Below are 20,219 nucleotides of genomic sequence, written 5' to 3'. Positions count from 1 at the left end.
AGTGTACCATAGGTAATATGACATTAATATCAATAAGGATTTGTTTGCGACTTTGGAGGGGATGGGAGGGAAAAGCTTCCAAAAACGAAAAATTTAAAAAAGTATAAAAAAATATTTGACATTTTTTGTAAAAATAATTTTGTTTAGAATGATAAAAGAGACATTATCATTATTAAATTTTTAATTTTAGAATATTATAACAACCTAAAAACTATTTGGAAAATTTATGTAAGCCCTTCAAAACCCTCCTTAAATACAATTTTTGAATTCCCCCATTTTATAAAATTTTTGGTGTTATAAATAAAAACACTCCAAAACCCTCTTATTCAAAAATTTTCTCCATAAGCTACTGCTCAGATTCCAAAATCCAAAAAAAAATCAAAATTTAACTTTAGCTTATTTCAACAATGATTGTGTATTAAGGGTGTCCAAATTTTAAAATTCAAATTTGAGAATTAATTAAAATTTCAGCAAAGTATATGAGCAATTCGTGGGGGTTAATTATAAAATTTCACCCATCTAGATCATCAGCAATCGGTCTAATAGCAAATGATTAGACCATCAGTTAAGACAAATAAAACCCATGCCTATTTCTAGTTATGATACAAGTAAAAGATAACCCAGGGATTTTATGATCATCATAACAGACCAAATCTTTTTGAACTATGACCTTAAATCATTACAGGTACAACAGCTAATGTTCTATGACACCATAATATTACAAAATTGTGCAAAGTTATGCCTTGCATTCCTCTATAAGAAGCAAGCAAGACAAAGGGGACTGACAAGCATGCCCGTGTTGATTCGCTTACAATAGCACTCCTCCAGAGTGCAAACTCAACAACAAAACTTGGAAATCACCCACCTTTAGAGCTTATTTATTTGTTGCATTACTCTCAAGAGCAGACTGCAGCAGTGCAGTGACATTAATAACTGTTTCCATAAACAACAGTCTTACTTCTTACGCTGCCTGTGTTTAATTTTAATATGCTTTCTACCAGACTTGTCAACGCCACCAGTGCCCAACGAGAAACTCCCTCCCGCATTAAATTCTAGACTGCCAGAAGCCTGAAATGGAGATGGATTCTGTGGAGCAATATTCTGTTGACCCCCAAACTGGAAAGGGCTAGCTCCAGTTGGAGTTGGTGCTCCAAATACAAAATTTGATTGAGCTTGGGCTGGTTGCTGACCAAATACAGGAGTGGCGGGTTGAGTTGCTTGAACTGTGTCCTCAGCCATACTGTCCTCCATGCTCATCTGATCATTATTAACAGAAGCTGAACCAAATGCGAAGACGGGACTAGAATTTCCAAAAGCAGGCTGTGTATTGGTAGTAGCTGCAGCTGAAGTGAATGAGAATTGAGAACCTAATGCACCTGTAGATGATCCAAATACCATGGGAGAGCTGGTGGAAGCAACGGAAGGAGCGGATGTTCCAAAGGAAAACACAGAGGTAGATGAAGACGATGATGATGATGAACTAAAGGGGGTGCCGAACGGAGACGACTTGCTGGGCTGCCAACTAGGAACGCCAAACAAGGTAGAATTTGTGCCATTATTGGAGCTAACAGGGTTGGCTTCCAAAGAAGAAGCAGGGGTGCTTTGTCCAGCCGTTGTAGCAGAGTTAAAAATATTTGTTGCAGGACTTGAAGAAGGGAGCGATGAACTTCCAGTCAACCCAAACAACGGGGATGGTGCAGATGAACCAAATGCCACAGATTGACTCTGAGTCGAAGTTGCAAACCCACTAGTAGCACTAGGTGCCAGGGTACCAATGGTAGACCCACTTACAGTGCCAAAGATAGAACCCTGTGTCTGGGACTGGCTATTTGCAGATGTTGCCAATGAGCTAAGCCCAAAAATGCCATTCCCAGCATTTCCAAAAGCAGCAGAAGAGCTTCCAAAGGAGGTGCTTTCAATTTTGCCAATTCCAGCATTCTGTCCGCCCTTGGTTTCCACAGGTTCTGAGTGAGAAGATGAAACAGGTAAACTTGTTGATGGTAAAGGGGTGGATCCAAATTTGAAAAGGGAAGTTGTTGGAGATAAAGACGTCATCACTGAGGTAGAGGAACTGCTATTGCTGGACGTGTTAGCAACAGGGGTGCTGGTTGTCATGCTAGTGGTGGAAGCAGCAGTGGCACTGATGCTGCTGCTGCTTGTGGCAAGGGATGAGCTACTGAACAAATTCTGACTTGTAAGACTATTTGAAACCACGGGTAAAAATGGAGAGGACAATGTAGGGCTTGAGGCAGCAGATCCATCATTTTGACTTGAATTGTTGCCAAAAGTAAATATATTTGCGGGTGATGTTGACGATGATGTAGATGCTGCAGATGGTTCTGATGATCGAGCAGAGAATTCAGAAACAATACTAGCCTTGACATCAGCATTATTTGATTCAAGAACTTTTGGCACTGAATCAACAACACCGGCAGCAGAAATTGAGCTGTAAATGAAGGTATAGTTAGTGCATTGAATATTGTATCACTTCACATAGTATATGTTAAGATGCAGCTATATCTCTTCTAATTAAACTGTGCATCAAATTAAACTAAAATAATTATAAATTCAAAATTACAATTATGATATACATGACAAAAATTGTATAAAGTGAACAGGAAATAACTTCAAAATCCGAAGAGTCAGAGAAGACATAAAGATGAAGAAAAACTACTGTAAAGGGAAGGGGGCAAATCTGCAGCAGTCAATTTGAAATTAAGGATTTGTTTTGATTTCTAATAGTTTTCAAAAAAATGAGGCCAATATTGTAAAATGACATGAAGATACCGATAATTTAGTTTCGCAAAAAATTATAATTTAATATTTAAAACATGTAAACAATCAAATCAGTATACTGAATTTTATAAAATGTGAGTAAAGTTATAATAACAAACAAATTATAACTTATTGTATAAACTATATGTAACAAATATTTGTCACATAAAATGAAAAAATTTAGTTTGGAACCTGCATGTATGCGTCAAAATAATGATTATTGCATCTGTATTGATTAAAAAAATTCCCTTAATAGGAAGTAAAGATGATTTGTTAGTCTTTGTAAGGAAAACTATAATAAAATAAATATTATAGTTAACTGTACAAACCATTAACGGGACAAATGTTTGCCACTGATGCATGAAATGAAAAGTTTTTATTTAGAATCTAAATGTGACACATACAAAATAGTGATTGCACTATTTAGAATACAACAACAACAACCAAGCTTAACTGAAGTACCATGATTTGCTAATGATACTAGTACATCCCTGAAATCAGCAGATTGTATCAAGTAAACATGAAATAAGTTCAAAACGTGTTTTTAACAACACACAATAAAATTGAAGTTGAAGAGATAATACAACACAGCATGATAAATTTGTTTAAACTCGTACTCAGACTGTGAAGGTAGAAGTTAATCGTGAAAGATAATATATACTCCTAAGTTCCCAATGAGATTATTAGTCCAGAAACAAATTCTTCACTGACGAAACTGACAATAGAACAGGCAGAAGAAAACACAATTACACTGACCTGATTGAGCTCAACTTTGAGTCAGAAGCCCCGCCAAATTTGAAAAGAGTAGAATCACCACCAGCAGAAGAAGAGAAAGTAAATGATGCCTGTGGAATGCTGTCAATGTTTTTGTTGAAACCAAAATTAACAGATGTAGCATCAGCACTTGTTTCCTTAGATGGAGCCGCTTTATCCAAACCAAATACTGGGCCTGCTTTAGTGGACTCTTTTGATTGAGCATCAGCACCTGTTAGCTCTGTTGAAGGAACAAAATTATTCCCGGAGTTAAACAGGGGAAGATTAGCAGCTGATCCATTTGGTGAAGAGGACTTGTCGGAACCTAAAATAGTGAGTGTCGATGATTTAACTTCACCCATACTTGGCTTAACAGTAGGATCAGTAGCAATAGATGAAGTTATTGAAGTCGGTGTGTCAACCTTCTTAGCAACAATAGAACCATCAGCAGTACAAAGTTTACCGTCTGCGGTAAAACTTTTGGACGACGTCACTTCAGATGAAACTGGTGGCATCTTCTGTACAGGTTTTTCAATAGCAGAGACTGTTTTGTCAGCCGCAGCAGTAGAGCCTTTTGTTTCTTTCTCGGATGTAGAAAAAGGAGACACAGCTTCATTAGGATAGGCATCATCATCCAACTCCAGATAATCCTTTGAGAGAAGGGGGGAAAATAACAGTCAATAATGACGGTTTAAGATAATAAAAAATGTCTCAGTTGAAAACTCAATTCACTTCATACTATCAGGAACCAAATTCAAAGGGTGTAAATATGGTCAACTTTATACTAAACAACTGCTCCAATCATCATTATGAGATAACAAAATGGAAGAAAGTTAAAAAAAAATCAATATAAACATAGTCAATGGCTCAGAAGTTCCAATTTTAAGTTCCAAGAAAAACAATTGACAGATTATGTATGGTTTTTCTTAGTTTGAAGAAACATGAAGCTTTGGAAATGGAAACACATTTTCATTAAAAACAAGAATGCAAACAAACTATACGCAGTAGTCATAAAGACTCATAACATAATAAACACTTAAAGATAACTATAGCCGACCATCAACTTGATAACAATTAAGCATAATCTACCTCTTGTGCACTCATGCGGAATGCCCATGTTTTTGAGGGAGGGTCAGAAGAATCTACAGACTTTCCAATAGATATGACTTGGTTTCTTGGGACAGTAGAGTCTGAACCAGTTACTTCAGGAGCTGATCCACCGTTCAGTGAAACAGGCTTCAGACCATTTTCCACCTTGTTTGTCTTTGATGTCAACTTTTGAGAACTAGCAGACAAACTTTTAGGAGTGCCGTCTAATTTAGTATCCTTTACATTATCCAATAATTTTGAGGAATCTACTGTCTCCATGCTTCTAAGAGCTTGTCCTCGTAACATGGAAGATGACAACTTTGTTGGAGATTTATCATTCACATTTGGCAGCCTTAATACTGATGATGATTTTTCTTTGGGAGAAACCATATTATCAAGTTGCTGCAGTATTTTTGAAGCCATCTCACTAGATTTGGATGGTAAAGGAGGAAAGTTGCTGCTAGGCATGGTGTCACCTACATTTTCCGGTGGCGATTTGCTATGGCTGTAATTAACTTCACCCGACAGAATAGGCTTCTGCATGAAAGATGAAGGTTGCTGAGCAGTATCACTACCAACCCCACTACTAGTAATAGATAGAGGGCTGTCTGAGTGAGTCAAGGCCAATCCTTTAGAAGATAGAAGATTAGACTTGTGACGGATTCGGCGTATACGACCAAAAGATCCTATATCATTACCTAATACAGAACTTCTACGTTTTAATCCCTGCAAGGGGGAATCAGTTACACATCCCTTAAAGAAACTCTTAAATATTAGTATAAAAGGAGAGATTAATTAATCAACAGTAATCATACCCCTTGTTTAGTTCCAGAGAGTATACCATTGCCAAGTGCATGCTGAGTTGAAGATGACGGCCCATCTTCAACACCAACCCCAACACCCTGTAAAGTTAGAGAAATAAGATATTAGTTTCAACTTTCGAAACATCGTGTTCCAAAATATTTTCAGTAAATGGCAAACCTTGAATGTGGAGGTAGGGTATACTTTAGGATAAGGTGTTTGAGCCATAGTATATATTGCTGATCTTCCACGAGATCTTGGGGACAAAAAACCATTTTCATAAACTCTGGCATGGTTAGTAGCCCTTGGCACAATTGACATAACAGGGGATTTTTGAGCAAAGTGGCCTTTTAGTAGAGTGGAATCATCCCTGGTAGGACTTCGCAAGCTTAACACTGATGGGGATGCCTTAGAAGGCCTACTCTCCATGAAAGCCTTCGCTAGTTGTGCAGGTGAAGCAACACCTTCAACAGAAATCTATACAAAGCATATGTTTGTACATGTCATTTAGATCATGATAGGGTATTAATTTCAAATCCATAAGAAATAGGTAGGTATGAAGAAAATTGCCATACACTGGAAGTGACATGTGGGGTTGAATCAAGATGGTTTTCAATTCTATTTTCTAGTGCAGGAGTTTGGGGATGCTCTTCCTTTTGGTTATGATGCAACATTGATTCTAATGGAACCACTTCTGTCATCTTCCCTTCTTCCCCAACAGCGGTATCTACAGACCTTGAGCGCATAAGCTCTATCAAATGATCAGTCTCTGATCTGTTGAAAAGTGAACACTTATCATGTCTAAAATCAACAACAAGCTATCACAAACAAAAAAGAGATGTGAAAAATAGAAGAAAAAGAGATGTGAAAAAGAGAACAAAAAAGAGATATGCACATCATACCAAACATACCTCGTGAAAATCTTCTGCTTTAACAGTTTCTCAAGTTCAGGTAAACAAACTCGATCCGATAGGTGAGTTTGATCACTACTTTCACCAACTACTCCTTGTTGCTTGCCGGATGACTCATTTGCAACCTGTTAACAGAAACCATCAATGATGCAACCAACAAACTTGAAGAATAATCGATTAGATCAATAAGTAAAATTAGACAAGAATCATGCAGTGACAAATTTGAGCATGGATGGCTCTGTATATTGTAGGAAAAATCTTCGGATCCAGCCCAAGTTCTCATTGATCAAGTTTTGAGAGTTTGCTTGAAGGATACCAATTATCTCTAGCACAAGAGTCCAAGCCATTGCCTAGAGAGGAAGGGTACATGTGCTATCGATCTCTTTACACAAGATCTGATAATACCTCCTTTCCACATGCTTAGACCATCCATGCTCATATGAATAATAATAGTAGTAACCAGTCCACAACCAATGATGAATAACCCTCTCGAACACAGTCATCAATAACACATGGTGGATCTTTACGGCCAGCCAATTATCTGCCATATAAACATGGCTCATTGATAAAATTCCTTTTTGATTATATTGTGTTTGTTGAATAGAGACAAAGTGAAAAGGGAAGTTTTATTACTAGCTATTAGCCAACAATCATGCATTCTAATCTTCACAAACAAATTAGGGCTTTTGTAATTTTAAAGCACCACAAGACCAAAATCTGATTAGTTTTGAGGAGTTTATTTAAAAAATCAAAACATTGCACTTCACCGTGAACAATTTATATTTTATATACCTCACAAATGCTAGTAACTATTAAAACTTCATGCTTCCAGGGTTATCGACGGTTGATTGCTGACCATGGCGAAAAGCCAAAAATATGCCAGAAAACGCCATCCTTCACAAATTGGATATGGCGGTAGTAAGAAAATACGCCACCGAATTACACTACGGCACTGCCACGGCCAATATTTGACAACACTGCTTGTTTATATTTTCATGTGCCAAGCATTAAGCAATAATTTATTTGCAGATTACTAGTATCAATTCAGTCATTCCAATTCCAAACATAAACACTTTTTAATTACATCACCTCTTCCTACCCAAATGACTAGCAATAAAATGAAATACTCAACCAAATGTGCTACACAGCATATTTCAAAACACTGTAATACAACTGACCAACACAACTAAATTGTTCCATGAAAACTTAACTCTTCACAAAACATGTTGTAATTAAGTACGTATCATCACAGTTTTAAGCAAGTCTTTTTCAGGAAAAATTCTAACAGACCCCCTATATAAATAATGTAATGTCCACTAATCTTAAGCACGGGTTTCTACTCAATATAGAAGTACATGCAATCACCATCAGTTGAACATGCCACCAGAACCCATATGGTATTGACAAATTATTAGAGTCCTTAACTAAGAAAAGATAAAATCACATCTGAGAGAATAAGTTGAAAAACAATCGTACTAACAAGATGCATAAATTTTAAATGAATTTCATTAAGCTGTGATTAAACAAAGGTGTGACCAAAATATTATTGATAAACTTTTATGCAAACACACAATAATACACATACACATTCTAATTTAAAATGAAATATAAACCAAGCACATTTGTGGAATGACTCCTCCTAAAGATAAGTAAACAGTGAATATATATATCAGAAGCAAGCATACTTACAAAGATAGCTGCTTTCTGGCGTTTGTCACTTACTTCTTGTACTGTTTCTGTACCAAGAAAATCACAAAGGATAAACATAGAATCAAGTGATTACTTCAATATTGAGAAGTATCACGAACAAAGCAAATAGGAAGAAAAAACTGAAAAATCAGAGAAGTTACAACAAACAAGTTACCAAGCAAATACCCATTATAACAATTTATAAAAATATATAAGGACCAAAGAAAATTTCCATAGCCAAGCCATTGCTCTCCATTTTAATCCATACTAATTCAAGTGTACAAACTATATAATTGTTATCATGTTCTCTACATCAAAACCATTCAGATCATGTTAAACCTACAAGCTGAATCCAATTGAAGTGTGTTCGGTGATGCAGTCCAGTTTGATACCGCTATATATAAGAGACAAACTCGTATCTAGTGCTCAATCCTAACATTCCAATTTCCATTAAAAAAGATAAAGGTCTATCATCCTCATCATTTACTTTAACCTAATCAACACATCAAGCACATATACCATTCAGATTCAGAAACTAACTAACATTCAACAATTCATGCACTAAAAAATTCAATTAGTTAACAAACGCATAACAATAACCAAACATCCACACATACAATTAACACCGTCTTAAATGCTCTCAAACATTGACATTATGATTAACAAACTACAAAATCAAAATCTATAAATTCTCGTGAAGAAATTTAAAAGAAAAACTGAAAATGAAAGCAGCTTGGTTCAATTGGATAAAAAGGAGCAAAGAGAAACCTGAAGGAGGTGGTGGAGGAAGGCGTTTGCGGAAAACGGAGGAGAAGAGTTTGTGAGCGCTGTAAGTGATGAACCTCTGAGCGGGATCAACGAGCTTCGAGAGCCAACCGCTGTTTTGGTTAGGGTTTCTGAGGGCTGTCGGCGGCCGATCGTACGGCGTTGGTTGTGTCTTCCGGAAAGGTTTTTTTCGGAACTTGCCAAAGCCTCCGCCGCCTTCGTAACGGTTCTCGTCACGCGCTGTCGCCATCAGAGAGAGAGAGAGCAGTGAACGAACTTGAAATTGAAGGTTGGGAGCGTGCAAAAGTGAGGGTTTAATCAGCGATACAGAGAGAGGGAGAGTTATAAGATCTTTGTTATATTTTTTATTTTTTTTATGCATTCTTTTATTTTAATTTTTTTTATTTCTTTTAAAAAAAATATCAGCTTTTTTATCTTTTTATTTAATTTTTTTTCTTCAAATTTGTATAGTTGGCACATTAATTTTTTAGATGGTGCTGCTGACTAGGGCTGTATTTGGGAATGCGGATCCGAGAACCGGACCGGGATCCGAACCGCTAGAACTGGTCCAATGGACCGACCGAAACAGTGAACGGGACAGTAATGGATAAAAAAAATATCCGAATCCAAAATGAAGAACCGGACCAAATATCCAATGAGTAACCGAAAGTAAAAATATAAATATCTTTGGTACATCATTTCCTCACTTTTTCCCACTCCCTCTCTCTCATTCACTCTCAGACTCCTCTGGTCCTCCTCTCCTCCCTCTATCACTCACGTGTCTCTCTTCCTCTCCTCCTCCCATGTCTCTACCTCAGCCACCTCCGACGGCCTCCTCTTCCCCTCCTTGTCTCCGATAATAACTCCTCATCCTCACACACTAGTTATTGTTTTTACTTCTTCTTGAATCGTGATTTCGTGTATCTGTTTCAGAGAGATATCTTGGAGTATCTTCTTCGTATAACTGTAATGTATTCAATCTTTTTGTATTGTTATATTTCACATAAATTTCATGTTATTTACCATGTTTGCATGTTAGGTTTGATGCTTCGTTCCATAGTATGTTGGTGTTTTGCCCTATTTTGTTTTGCCCTAATTTGTTTTGACCTAAATTTTTTATAAATGAAATGCATGTTACAATTTTGACCTAAGTTTTGCCTATTTCAATTTTCAAGTTTGATTAAGATTAATAAATCGTTAGGGTTTTCTTATACTGAGTTTTTTTGATTTGTAAATGATAATAAAGCTCGATTAGGTTTTCTTATACTGTTCTAAATAAAGTTGGGCTTCTGTTGTTGGGTTTTGTTACAGTTTACTATTATATTATTGTTTAATTCTTTGTATTTTCTTCCATGTCGTTTCAAGATTCATCATTGACTCCTCCAACAATGGTGGATGATCTTATTGATATTGAGTTGTTGCTTGGTGACATCGGGGAAGAGGAGACAACGGATGGAGGTAATTTAGAGATTGGTGAGTTGATGGATATGGAGGTTCCAGTTCCGAGTGATACAACTACTCAAACCAACCCCACTGATAATACTACTACTCAGACCCCTACTCAAAATACTACAAACACAAACACTGATGCTTCAACCCCTCAAGTTGCCCAAGCTCAGAGTTCCCAGAGTCAGAGAAATGCTGATGGTAGAGCTCCTCGTCCCAAAAAATCTGCTGTTCATTCTGAAATGGTGCTGATTGTAGGTCCAGATGGCATTAAGAAGTGGAAGTGCAGATGGTGTGGAAAGCTTTACACATATGATTCAAAGTGGAAGAGTACCTCTAATGGTAAGAAACATTTAGATGCTTGTATTCAGAGAAGGTTAAGGTTGAAAGGAAATAATGAGAAAGAGTTTGCTCAATCTAGATTAAACATAGGTGATAATACTCCTAGTTTAGCTACTTGGACATATAATCATGCTAGGGTTAGAGAAATTGCAGCACACATGATTCTAGGTCATGAATTTCCTTTTTCTGTTATGGAAGGTGTTATTTTTAATGAATTTCTAAAAGAGATTTATCCATGGTACAAAAAGATTACTAGGCAACAGGTTAAGTTTGATTGTGAGACATTTTATGAGGCTGAGAGAATTAAAATGAAAAGGTCTATGGCTTTGATTAATAGGGTCAGTCTCACCACTGACTTGTGGTGGTCTGGTGAACAGAGGATAGGCTATATGACTGTGACTGGTCATTTCATTGATTCAAAATGGCAGCTTCATAAAAGAGTTTTATCTTTTAAGAATGTGCCACCACCACATTCTGGAGAGGTTTTGTGCAGGGAATTGATAAAGGTAATGGATGATTGGGGAATAAGGGATAAGGTAGCATCTATTTCTGTTGATAATGCCAGTGCCAATGATAATTGCATTGCTAGGTTGAAGAGGGATTATTCTGGTAGGAGAAATTTACCCTTAGGTGGTAAGTTATTTCATGTAAGGTGTTGTGCACACATCTTAAATCTGTTGGTGCAGGATGGGCTTGATATGATTAAGGTGTCTGTTGATAAGATAAGAAATGGTGTCAAATACTTGCTCTATTCTGAAACAAGATGCAAATCATTCAAAAAGATTGTTGATGAGTTGCAACTTGAAGGCAGAATGCAAGTGTTGGATACAAAGACTAGGTGGAACTCAACTTGGTTGATGTTGTCTACTGCATACCATTACAGAGAAGTGTGGCCTAGATATGCTGAGGAAAATGGTGCATTTCTCAGTTTTTTGCCTGATGCAAATGATTGGGAAGATGTTCATGATATTTGCAAGTTTTTGGAGGTTTTTGCTGATGTGACATCAATTATTAGTGGCACATCTTACCCTACTGCTAATCTGTTTTTGTCTGAGCTTTACAGAGTGAAGGTTTTACTTGATAATCCTTCAAGAATCTCACATAATCCTCAGTTGCAGGCCCTTGCTAGTGAAATGAAGTTGAAATATGACAAGTATTGGTCAGAGTCCAATACATTGATTTCTATTGGTGCAGTTCTTGATCCAAGGTATGAACATCTTAGCATATGATGTATGATTATTATCTGAGGCATGATTAAAATTCTCTGATCTTGATATGAATGATTATTATCTGATGCATGATTGGTATCCTGTTATTGATATGTATAGTAGTGAGTTGTGACTTAATTATGTCTTATTAAGTTGCCTTGCTGCTGGTTGTGGTTTAATAGTGCCTACTGCCTGCCTATGATGTAATCTTTTCTGGAATTGTATGAATTATTTATGATTACCTGAGGCATATGATGGATCCTGTAATCCTGTTCTTGATAGGCTCATTTAAGTTGCCTTGCTGGTTGTGGACTTGTGGTTTAATAGTGCCTATGATGAAATCTTTTCTTGAATTGTATGAATTATGAATTATGATTACCTGAGGCCTATGATGGATTGTTTTGTTGATATGCATATTAGTGAGTTGTGACTTTATAGTGCCTATTTTCTCATTTAAGTTGCCTTGCTAGTTGTGGTTTAATAGTGCCTATGATGACATGTTTTCTTGATCTGTATTATTAGAATTCAAGATTCTGAGGCCTATTCTGTTACCTCTTGGTGACTTTAGTTGGGTTTGTGGCCTATTCTGTTACCTCATTAGTTGTTAATGCTGCCAATGATGAACAATAATTCTGAGGTCATTAATTGTTAATGTTGCCTTTCCTAATGAATTATTCTGAGGCCATTGTTGTTACCTTATACTTTATTTTATGCAATAGGTATAAGATGATCTTCATCAAATGGGTATACCCCTTTTTGTATCCAAATCCCACTCAATCAGATACATATCAACAACAGTTGTCTGAAAATTTAAGTACCCTCTTCCAATTGTATCAAGATTCCTATGGAACCAATGATGCAACTACCCCTACTGCTGCATCTGAATCTCCAGAAGTAGGATCTACTTCTGGATTGGGAAGGAGGAACTTTGAAATGTTTTTAGAAACTGTTGTGGGTAATAATTCCAAATCTGACCTTGAATTATATTTTGAGGAGCCTCCTTTGAAAGTTCCCCCTAATGCTAAATTTGATGTTTTAACTTGGTGGATGGGAAATGAGGCCAAATATCCTGTTCTTAGTAAATTGGCAAAGGATATCCTAACTGTTCCAGTTACTACTGTTGCTTCAGAAGCAACTTTTAGTGCTGGGAAAAGGATTATTGATCCTAAAAGATCTTCTATGAAAACTAAGACAGTTGAAATGGTGGTTTGTGGAGGTGATTGGGTGAAGGAGAAATATGGAATAAAGAAGGGGTGCACTGCTTCTATTGTAAGTTTATTTTTCATGTCTTCTTTCAATTCTAACTAATAGATGTTTATTATCATCAAATCTTAACTAATACTTTTCAAATTTGTGTTGTAGCTTGAGGAGCCACAAGATGAACCTTTGACATATCATTTTGGTGAAGATTTGGGTGTTTCATTTACTGCTGCTGCAACTTGAAGTTGAATACAATGCCAATGATGAGATTGTTCTGAGGCATTATTATGAAATGTAATGATCTTTTGAGTTTCTTTTGACTTATCATTTTGAAATGCTGCTGCTGGTTGTCATTTTGAAACCTCATGTATTTTTGATACAATTATCTTTGGTAGCCTCTTACCAAAACATCAATATTTATCTTGGTATATTATATAAGTTTGAATATTATATGAGTGAATAGTGATTATGAAATGCTGCTGCTTGTTAATTTCACATGTAAAATTATTAGTTTCATTTCATGTACAGTTTGGAAACCCATAAATAAACATGAAATTTCATTATTTATTTTTTGTGTATCGGGTGGTCCGGTTACCCGATCAACAACAACGGTCCGGTTTCGGTTATTTTATTAAAAAAGATCTAATTCGGTTCGGTCTTCGGTTACCCGAAATTGTTGGATCGGTTTCGGTCCAAAAATTTAACCATCACTGTGCTGGACCGGTCCCGGTGTACCCGGATAAATTTTCGGTCCATGAAGCGGGATATCATTTATCCGGACCGAACCGGACCGATAACAGCCCTACTGCTGACATAGAAATGATCATATGTGATGTCCCATCACATAATTTTGTCACGTCATTTAAAAATATTTAAAAATAAAAATTGTTATTTAATATATTTAAATTTTAAAATTTTATTTATTAATTTATATTATCATATTTTATTAATTTATAATAATTTTGAAATCGATGTATTAAAATGTAATTAGTTTAAATTTGAAAATCAACTCATGCACTTCTATAATATAAGAAAGGAAATTGTTCTGGAAACGACAACAACACTCTTGTTTAATTTTGTGTCAAATCTCATTTTTTGGGGTAATTTGAATCTAATCTAATCATCTATAATATAAGAAAGTAAATTGTTCTGGAAACGACAACAACACCTTTGTTTAACTTTGTGTTAGATCTCATTTTTGGGGGTAATTTGAATCTAATCTAATTATTTGTCAGACTGTTAGCTGGTTTTGGTTATATACTAATTCTTCATTAGACGGTTTTTGCCTGAAAATGAGAGTTTTATATTATTTGGATACACTTGAGTTGCATTTGAACCAAGACTATGTGACATAAAGCAAATTATGCAGGACAGTAACGGGTGGTAAACAAGGCTGCTGCGAAATGGTGTTGCCAATGAGTAAATTGTCCATACCATTCCATCATCTTTCCTTTTCTAAGAAAACGTTATATTCTCTCTTTACTTTCTACCTTCCACCAACAACATTTAGCTCTCTGTTTTTCTTCCTCAAACTTGTTTCAATCTTTTCTCTGATTTTTGAGTTCTTCGTGGCTAGGCTGCTTGAGCTGTTAAAGAACATCAATGAAATGAATGAGCTTTGGAAAGTTATCGTTCGAAGCCATCACAGAAGGAGCGTTTTTAATAAAAATAAAGAACATTTTGAGATGGTTGTCGTTGACAAAGATTTAAGTTTGTATCTCTGGTTTTCTTCATTTTTGTATTCCTTTCTTTAAGTGCGGTTTTATTTTTTCATGGCTATTAAAATCCACTTCCTTTATGTGAGGCTTTAATGGAAACTGGTTTTTGTTTAAACTTTGTTTCATGGTTTCTGTTTCATCCTGTGTATGATTTGTGTTAATGGTATTCTGAATCAAAAGTTTGGGTTTAATGGAAACTGGTTTTTGTTTAAACACTGTGTCATGAAGTTTCTGTTGGTTTAATGGTCTATTTTCCTTTTTTTTTTGCTCTGGTTGTTATATTTTATCAACAAAGTTCCCAATGATTTGTTATATGGTTTGTGTTAGAAACTTGTTTTTTTATATCCTCACATATTGCTTTGGTTGGAAACTGGCTTTTTCTGCTTTGGTTGTTATATGATTTGTGTTCATGTTATATTTTTTCTAAATCCATTCTCTTTATTCTGGTTTTTTCTCTGGTTTCCCAACTTTGAATTAACATAGTAGTGTTATATGCTATATCAATCCATTCTCTTTATTCTGGTTTTTTCTCTGGTTTCCCAACTTTGAATTAACATAGTAGTGTTATATGCTATATCATAAAGGGTACTGATATCCATGTCAAAGTTCCCAATGCTTTTAAACAAGCGTATGATTCAGTATTAACTTTTGGCAACACTTTTACAAATTCAAACTTCCAAGTCTCTGTCAATGATCTGCTTTTCAAGCCCTCAAATCACAAATATTTGTTGACATTTACTGGTGGTACATCTGTTACAGATAAGAACAAACATGAAATACCTACAAAGCCACTAAAATTCACTTCATTTACTGATATTATAACTGGCAAATGGAAAAAGGATGTTCTAATAGATCTGCCCAGTCAAACTTCATAACATTACATGTTAATAGTATTGACGAAATATATTAATCTATAATATTTTTTATTATTTTTCAGATGTAATTGGAATGGTGACAGAAGTTGTCTACACACAAATTCAAAAAGGAAGCAAAAAACAACAGATCAATCTATTGTTGAGGGATTTGTCGTATGTGTATTACTTATGAAACGTGTTGTGTCAGATTGGGTTTTTTTCATAACATTAATCATTTTTGTGATTGTTTAGTGACAACATTCTGAATTGCACTTTGTGGAAAGGATATGCAATGCAATTCCATGATTTCAATAAAAATAGGAAGGATTTCTCAATCCCAACAATTATTGTTTTGCAATTTGCCAAAGTCAAGGAGGAAGGTGTGATTATTTTGTGATGGCTTTAATTTTCCATTACTGTTTTATTACTGTTTTATTATACAATAATAATTCCACTTTTCTTATTTCATATAGGAAAGTATCTGTTATGTGTTTCGAACACTTTCAATGTTACAGTGTTGTTAATCAATGATAACTTACCTCAGATTAAAGAATTTCTTGAAAGGTTTCATTTTCTACCAATTTACTTGTAGAGTCTGTTTGGTAACACACAAAAAGTAGGTTTTAGTTTTTCAGCTCGTATCAATAAAAAAATTATGTTTGGTAATTGTCATTTAACTTGTAGCTTGTAGCTTTTTTTACTAGCTTTTGGCTTTTTTCTCAAAAGCTTTTTAGCTTTTAGCTTTTAGCTTGTTATCTTTTCTTCCATTTGTACCCTCAGTATTTTATTAAAAATCCATTTTTATCCTTTATATTTTATTGTGATTTAAATTAAATTAATTGTGTTTTAATTGGGGGAATAAAAAAGGTTAGTCATTATTTTTACCGTGGAATTTTAGACAATAAACTTAATTTTATTATTATTATTATTATTATTATTATTATTATTATTATTATTATTATTAAAAACTAATGTAATTGAATTGAAAATTACAATACTATTCTTTTAGTTATTTTGTTAAATTAAATTACAAAATTTATATGCTTGCTATATATTTTTTTGTGTTATGTTTAATTTTATAATATTTAAAATATTTTGCATCATGGTGATTACTGCCTTCTTTTACTCCATCAAAACTACTAACTCCTTTTATTAATAGTGTCTGTGTTACTGTCATATTATAGTTGGCGCTTCTCTAAATCACTTAACTTTTGGAATTAAGAAAATGCGTCCATAGCATTTATCTTTCTGTCGAACTCGACAAGTTGTCGAATGACAGTTTTATACAAACCTTTTCGAGATTCTGGTGTGTCGAAGAGACAGTGATCTTAATCTTATAGATTTGTTCCTGAGACTCCTCCAAATCATGTTTACTACGTGGTCAAACCACTTAGTCAACATAGTTATTATGTCGAAACGTTATATCGAATTATTCTTGACACTTAGCAATTTCCAACATAGATATTGGAATCCTTGTTGACTTTTATTGACTTTTTCCAATTAGAATTTCTAAGCTACCATGATGTTATAATCTTTTCAAGCTTATGGTAATGCTAACTTTCATGATGTACTTGGAGTGTAAACAGATAACCAAAACAGTTGAATGTTGAGAGGATTTTTATATTTTGTGAGGATCTTATCACTTATGATGTATTATTTGGTAAATTTTCCTCTTATTTGATTTGGCTATCAAAGACTTGTTCATGATTGTCATACTCCCTAAAGTTTAAAATGAGAAATTTCTTACTACGTCGCATGTTTCGTTTTATTTTTTATTTTTATTTTGTTTTGAGTCATAAGTTGAAATTTTGCTCAGAGAGTATAGGTTTAAGTGTGGGGGAATTTGATTAGTGCATTTCTGCATTTTTTTACAACTTTGTACTTTTAGAGGTCTCTTTGGTTTAAGTGTTAGTTTATTTATTTTATTTTATTTTGAAATAAACTGCATTTTGATGTTCGCTTGTTGTGCAAATCATAACTTAGGCTACGAGTATCATATTGACGTATAAGAGTAGGCGGTGGCGGAACCAACAGGGGACAAAGGTAGGCCATGGCCACCCCATTGCTTTTTAAAAACCAAAATTTACTGCCTATCATTTGGTACATATTATACTATACTCCCCCGTTCCTTTATAAGTGTCACTTTTGTGAAAAATTCTGTTTCAATTTAATTGTCACTTTCAAATTTCAATGTAGTAATCATTATAATTTTGTCAAAATTGCCCGTAACTAATTATCATGAGAGAAAAAAGTATATTGAAATGATTAAAAGTTTTTGGTATTATAGACAAAAGAAAAATTATAACTTAAAAAGTAACAGCCATCATTAATTTTCTTGGTACATTTAAAAAGTCAAAATGTGACAATTAAAAAGCAACGGAAGGAGTAAATAATTTGATAATAACATTGAGATGCATTACTATTCCTATTTAGCTATGATGACCCACGTACCCTGAACTTAGCTACATGTCCATCACTTAAAACAAGTTAACCTATATTTTATATTTATACTTCACTCTATAAGAGCATCTTTAATTGTAGGAACTAAAATGGGTAAGCTAAATGATTTTACGTGGGAGCAAATTGACATGTAGGACTTAAATAATTCAAAATTGATTAAAGAAATTTTTGCTTCAATGATGATTGTTTATAAAGAACTTAAATTGGTTGTCTTTGTTACATATGTGATACCTTTGGCCTGTTGATATTTTAGTTACCATTATCTTTCATTTTATAATATTAAATTACCTTTTTATGACAATGGAACTAAGTTAACATTGGCTATACAGATAACGACAACTATATTTATTGCCACCTCAATTTGGTGCAATGTATGAAATTTATAAAGAACCTAAACTATAGTAAATATTCTCTTTACTTCACCTACGTTAAAGATGCTCTAAGTTGGAAACTCTATCTATATATAACCCCTTATTACTCAATTAGATTAACTATTATTATTTTATGATTAGTATTTTTAATATAATATTCCAAAAATTCAAATTTTATTTAAGAGTCTTATAATCAAACACAAATGTAATAGTCTATATCAACCCTTTTTTTTTAATAGACACAAGTGACATTTTAATAAGACTTACTTTAATAGGTAAATCATATTAGTAGATTCAACTAACTTATCAAATGTAAGTATCTTTCTTCAAATCCAATAGCTCGAGATTTATAATTGTTTCATCTTAATTTAATTCACTTATGTATACTTTCATATTTAAAGAGTAGATATTATTATTATTATTATTATTATTATTATTATTATTATTATTATTATTATTATTATTTAGAGAGATCACTTATGTACTTTCTCTGCTGATAACATACTTGTCGATAGTAAACCTTTTTTAAAGATATTAAAGTATGCATATTTACTCGTCTGCCCGCTTTTTTAATGTGCACGGCAGAGAAAAATAAATGTCTGTACATCTTTTAAAGAGGTATTTATATTGTACATGAAAGATATAAATAAGGTAAGCAAAATAAATAATAATAATAATAATAGTAATTGTCCGTTATGTCAACTTATCTAATTTTTCTTGGTCAACTTTCAAGAAAATTATTCTATCAAAATAAAGTGTGTTATACCGAATCATTTTTCTAATGTCATTGTATTATGTCAACTGGGTCATTGTTCCTCTCACTATTATTGTGCAATAAATTTTAGACGGGACACTTTGAAGATAAATGGAGCACATGGAAGGACGAACAAACTATTTCTTCCATCGACGAACCCAACAATAAGGTGTATTTACATGTTTATGCAAAGTAAATGTGAAAAAACTATTTGTTGCATTTTTCATCACCATTTCACTAATACTTTTATCATCCTTATTAAAACAAGTAAAACGTCTGCAGATTTACTCTCTTGGTTGGAGCTCTACCGTCATAACAGATAAAACACAACTCTGGAAAATGGTGAAAAGAGAAATATTATCTCAGGATGGAGAGGTATTTATATTATTCGTTTACAACTTTTTAGTCCTAACATATTTTTGGAGGCATTGATTTAATGTTTATTTATTTGTTTATCTATGGATATAAAACCATGTATATTATTTAAGTTAATTATTTCACTTTTTTTAGCAAGAATTCATGTAATTCAAGCATAGAAAAGAGTTGTTGTTCTACCAAATCTACACTAAAACAATCTATCTCTATTCTTCAGGTATCACATTATTTATATTTTATACTAAACCAAATTATACTTTACGAGTAACATATTTTAAATGTATTAGTTTCTTGATCATATATTTCATGATATATTTGTAGTTTTTTAAAACTCAATACTTCATTGATAAAGGGGTGTATGAAGAATTGATTCGACTATTTTCAAGGTATGAAAAATATTATATTACACTAATTACTACTAATACTACACTATCTTTTTTCTCTAAAAGATTATAATGTTGTAGTCTTACGTTTTTGCTCATTACTGTGGAAATCAATTGCAGGAAAAAAGATAATTCTTCCCATAAAGATTTCATGTTCGGCCTTCCTCATAAAGAGCGTCATTGATTACACACGATAATATGATGCAATGTATGCCCCGGTCTTTGCATACAATTTAATGCATGTGTTTGTTTCTCATTCTCAAAGTGTATTAATATTATTATCATGTTTAGAGATCATACATGAGATGGTATCTTAAATTTGTTG

At 33.9% G+C, this 20,219-nt stretch overlaps 2 protein-coding genes across 9 annotated transcripts; one reads left to right on the top strand and one right to left on the bottom strand.

Moving 5' to 3' along the window:
* Positions 1 to 565: 565 nt before the first annotated feature.
* LOC131595881 (nuclear pore complex protein NUP1-like) lies at positions 566 to 9,124 on the bottom strand. 8 transcript variants are annotated; one of them, XM_058868394.1, is made up of 10 exons: positions 8,787 to 8,878; positions 8,019 to 8,065; positions 7,122 to 7,223; positions 6,330 to 6,870; positions 5,994 to 6,192; positions 5,599 to 5,895; positions 5,433 to 5,519; positions 4,618 to 5,343; positions 3,532 to 4,178; positions 566 to 2,446 (listed from the first exon to the last, which is right to left on the bottom strand). In XM_058868394.1, exons 5-10 carry the CDS (start codon positions 6,162 to 6,164, stop codon positions 955 to 957), a joined length of 3,420 nt encoding a protein of 1,139 aa, XP_058724377.1. In that variant the 5' UTR covers positions 6,165 to 6,192; positions 6,330 to 6,870; positions 7,122 to 7,223; positions 8,019 to 8,065; positions 8,787 to 8,878; the 3' UTR covers positions 566 to 954. The 8 variants fall into 8 exon arrangements, with proteins under 8 accessions (XP_058724377.1, XP_058724379.1, XP_058724375.1 ...); XM_058868396.1 differs by having other exon boundaries at positions 6,330 to 6,454; XM_058868392.1 differs by lacking the exon at positions 7,122 to 7,223 and having other exon boundaries at positions 6,330 to 6,454; positions 6,646 to 6,870.
* Positions 9,125 to 10,092: 968 nt separating this feature from the next.
* On the top strand, positions 10,093 to 13,260 carry LOC131600256 (zinc finger BED domain-containing protein RICESLEEPER 1-like). The gene is made up of 3 exons (XM_058872442.1): positions 10,093 to 11,778; positions 12,499 to 13,048; positions 13,142 to 13,260. The coding sequence occupies exons 1-3, from the start codon at positions 10,136 to 10,138 to the stop codon at positions 13,220 to 13,222; spliced, it is 2,274 nt and encodes a 757-aa protein (XP_058728425.1). The 5' UTR covers positions 10,093 to 10,135; the 3' UTR covers positions 13,223 to 13,260.
* The last annotated feature ends 6,959 nt before the right edge of the window (positions 13,261 to 20,219 follow it).

The sequence above is a fragment of the Vicia villosa genome, linkage group LG4 (genome assembly GCF_029867415.1).
Source record: "Vicia villosa cultivar HV-30 ecotype Madison, WI linkage group LG4, Vvil1.0, whole genome shotgun sequence".
Lineage (NCBI taxonomy): Eukaryota > Viridiplantae > Streptophyta > Magnoliopsida > Fabales > Fabaceae > Vicia > Vicia villosa.
This window is presented reverse-complemented; position numbering and strand designations above follow the sequence as displayed.

Excerpts from the sequence above, each read along its gene's own strand:
- LOC131595881 (XM_058868389.1), bottom strand. The coding sequence starts at position 9,033 with ATGGCGACAGCGCGTGACGAGAACCGTTACGAAGGCGGCGGAGGCTTT. Across the intron at positions 8,066-8,786 it reads TCCTCCACCACCTCCTTCAG|AAACAGTACAAGAAGTAAGT; the intron begins GTTTCTCTTTGC and ends TTCTTGGTACAG. Across the intron at positions 2,447-3,531 it reads TCAAAGTTGAGCTCAATCAG|CTCAATTTCTGCTGCCGGTG; the intron begins GTCAGTGTAATT and ends CTTCATTTACAG.
- LOC131600256 (XM_058872442.1), top strand. The coding sequence starts at position 10,136 with ATGTCGTTTCAAGATTCATCATTGACTCCTCCAACAATGGTGGATGAT. Across the intron at positions 11,779-12,498 it reads GGTGCAGTTCTTGATCCAAG|GTATAAGATGATCTTCATCA; the intron begins GTATGAACATCT and ends TTTATGCAATAG. Across the intron at positions 13,049-13,141 it reads AGGGGTGCACTGCTTCTATT|CTTGAGGAGCCACAAGATGA; the intron begins GTAAGTTTATTT and ends TTTGTGTTGTAG.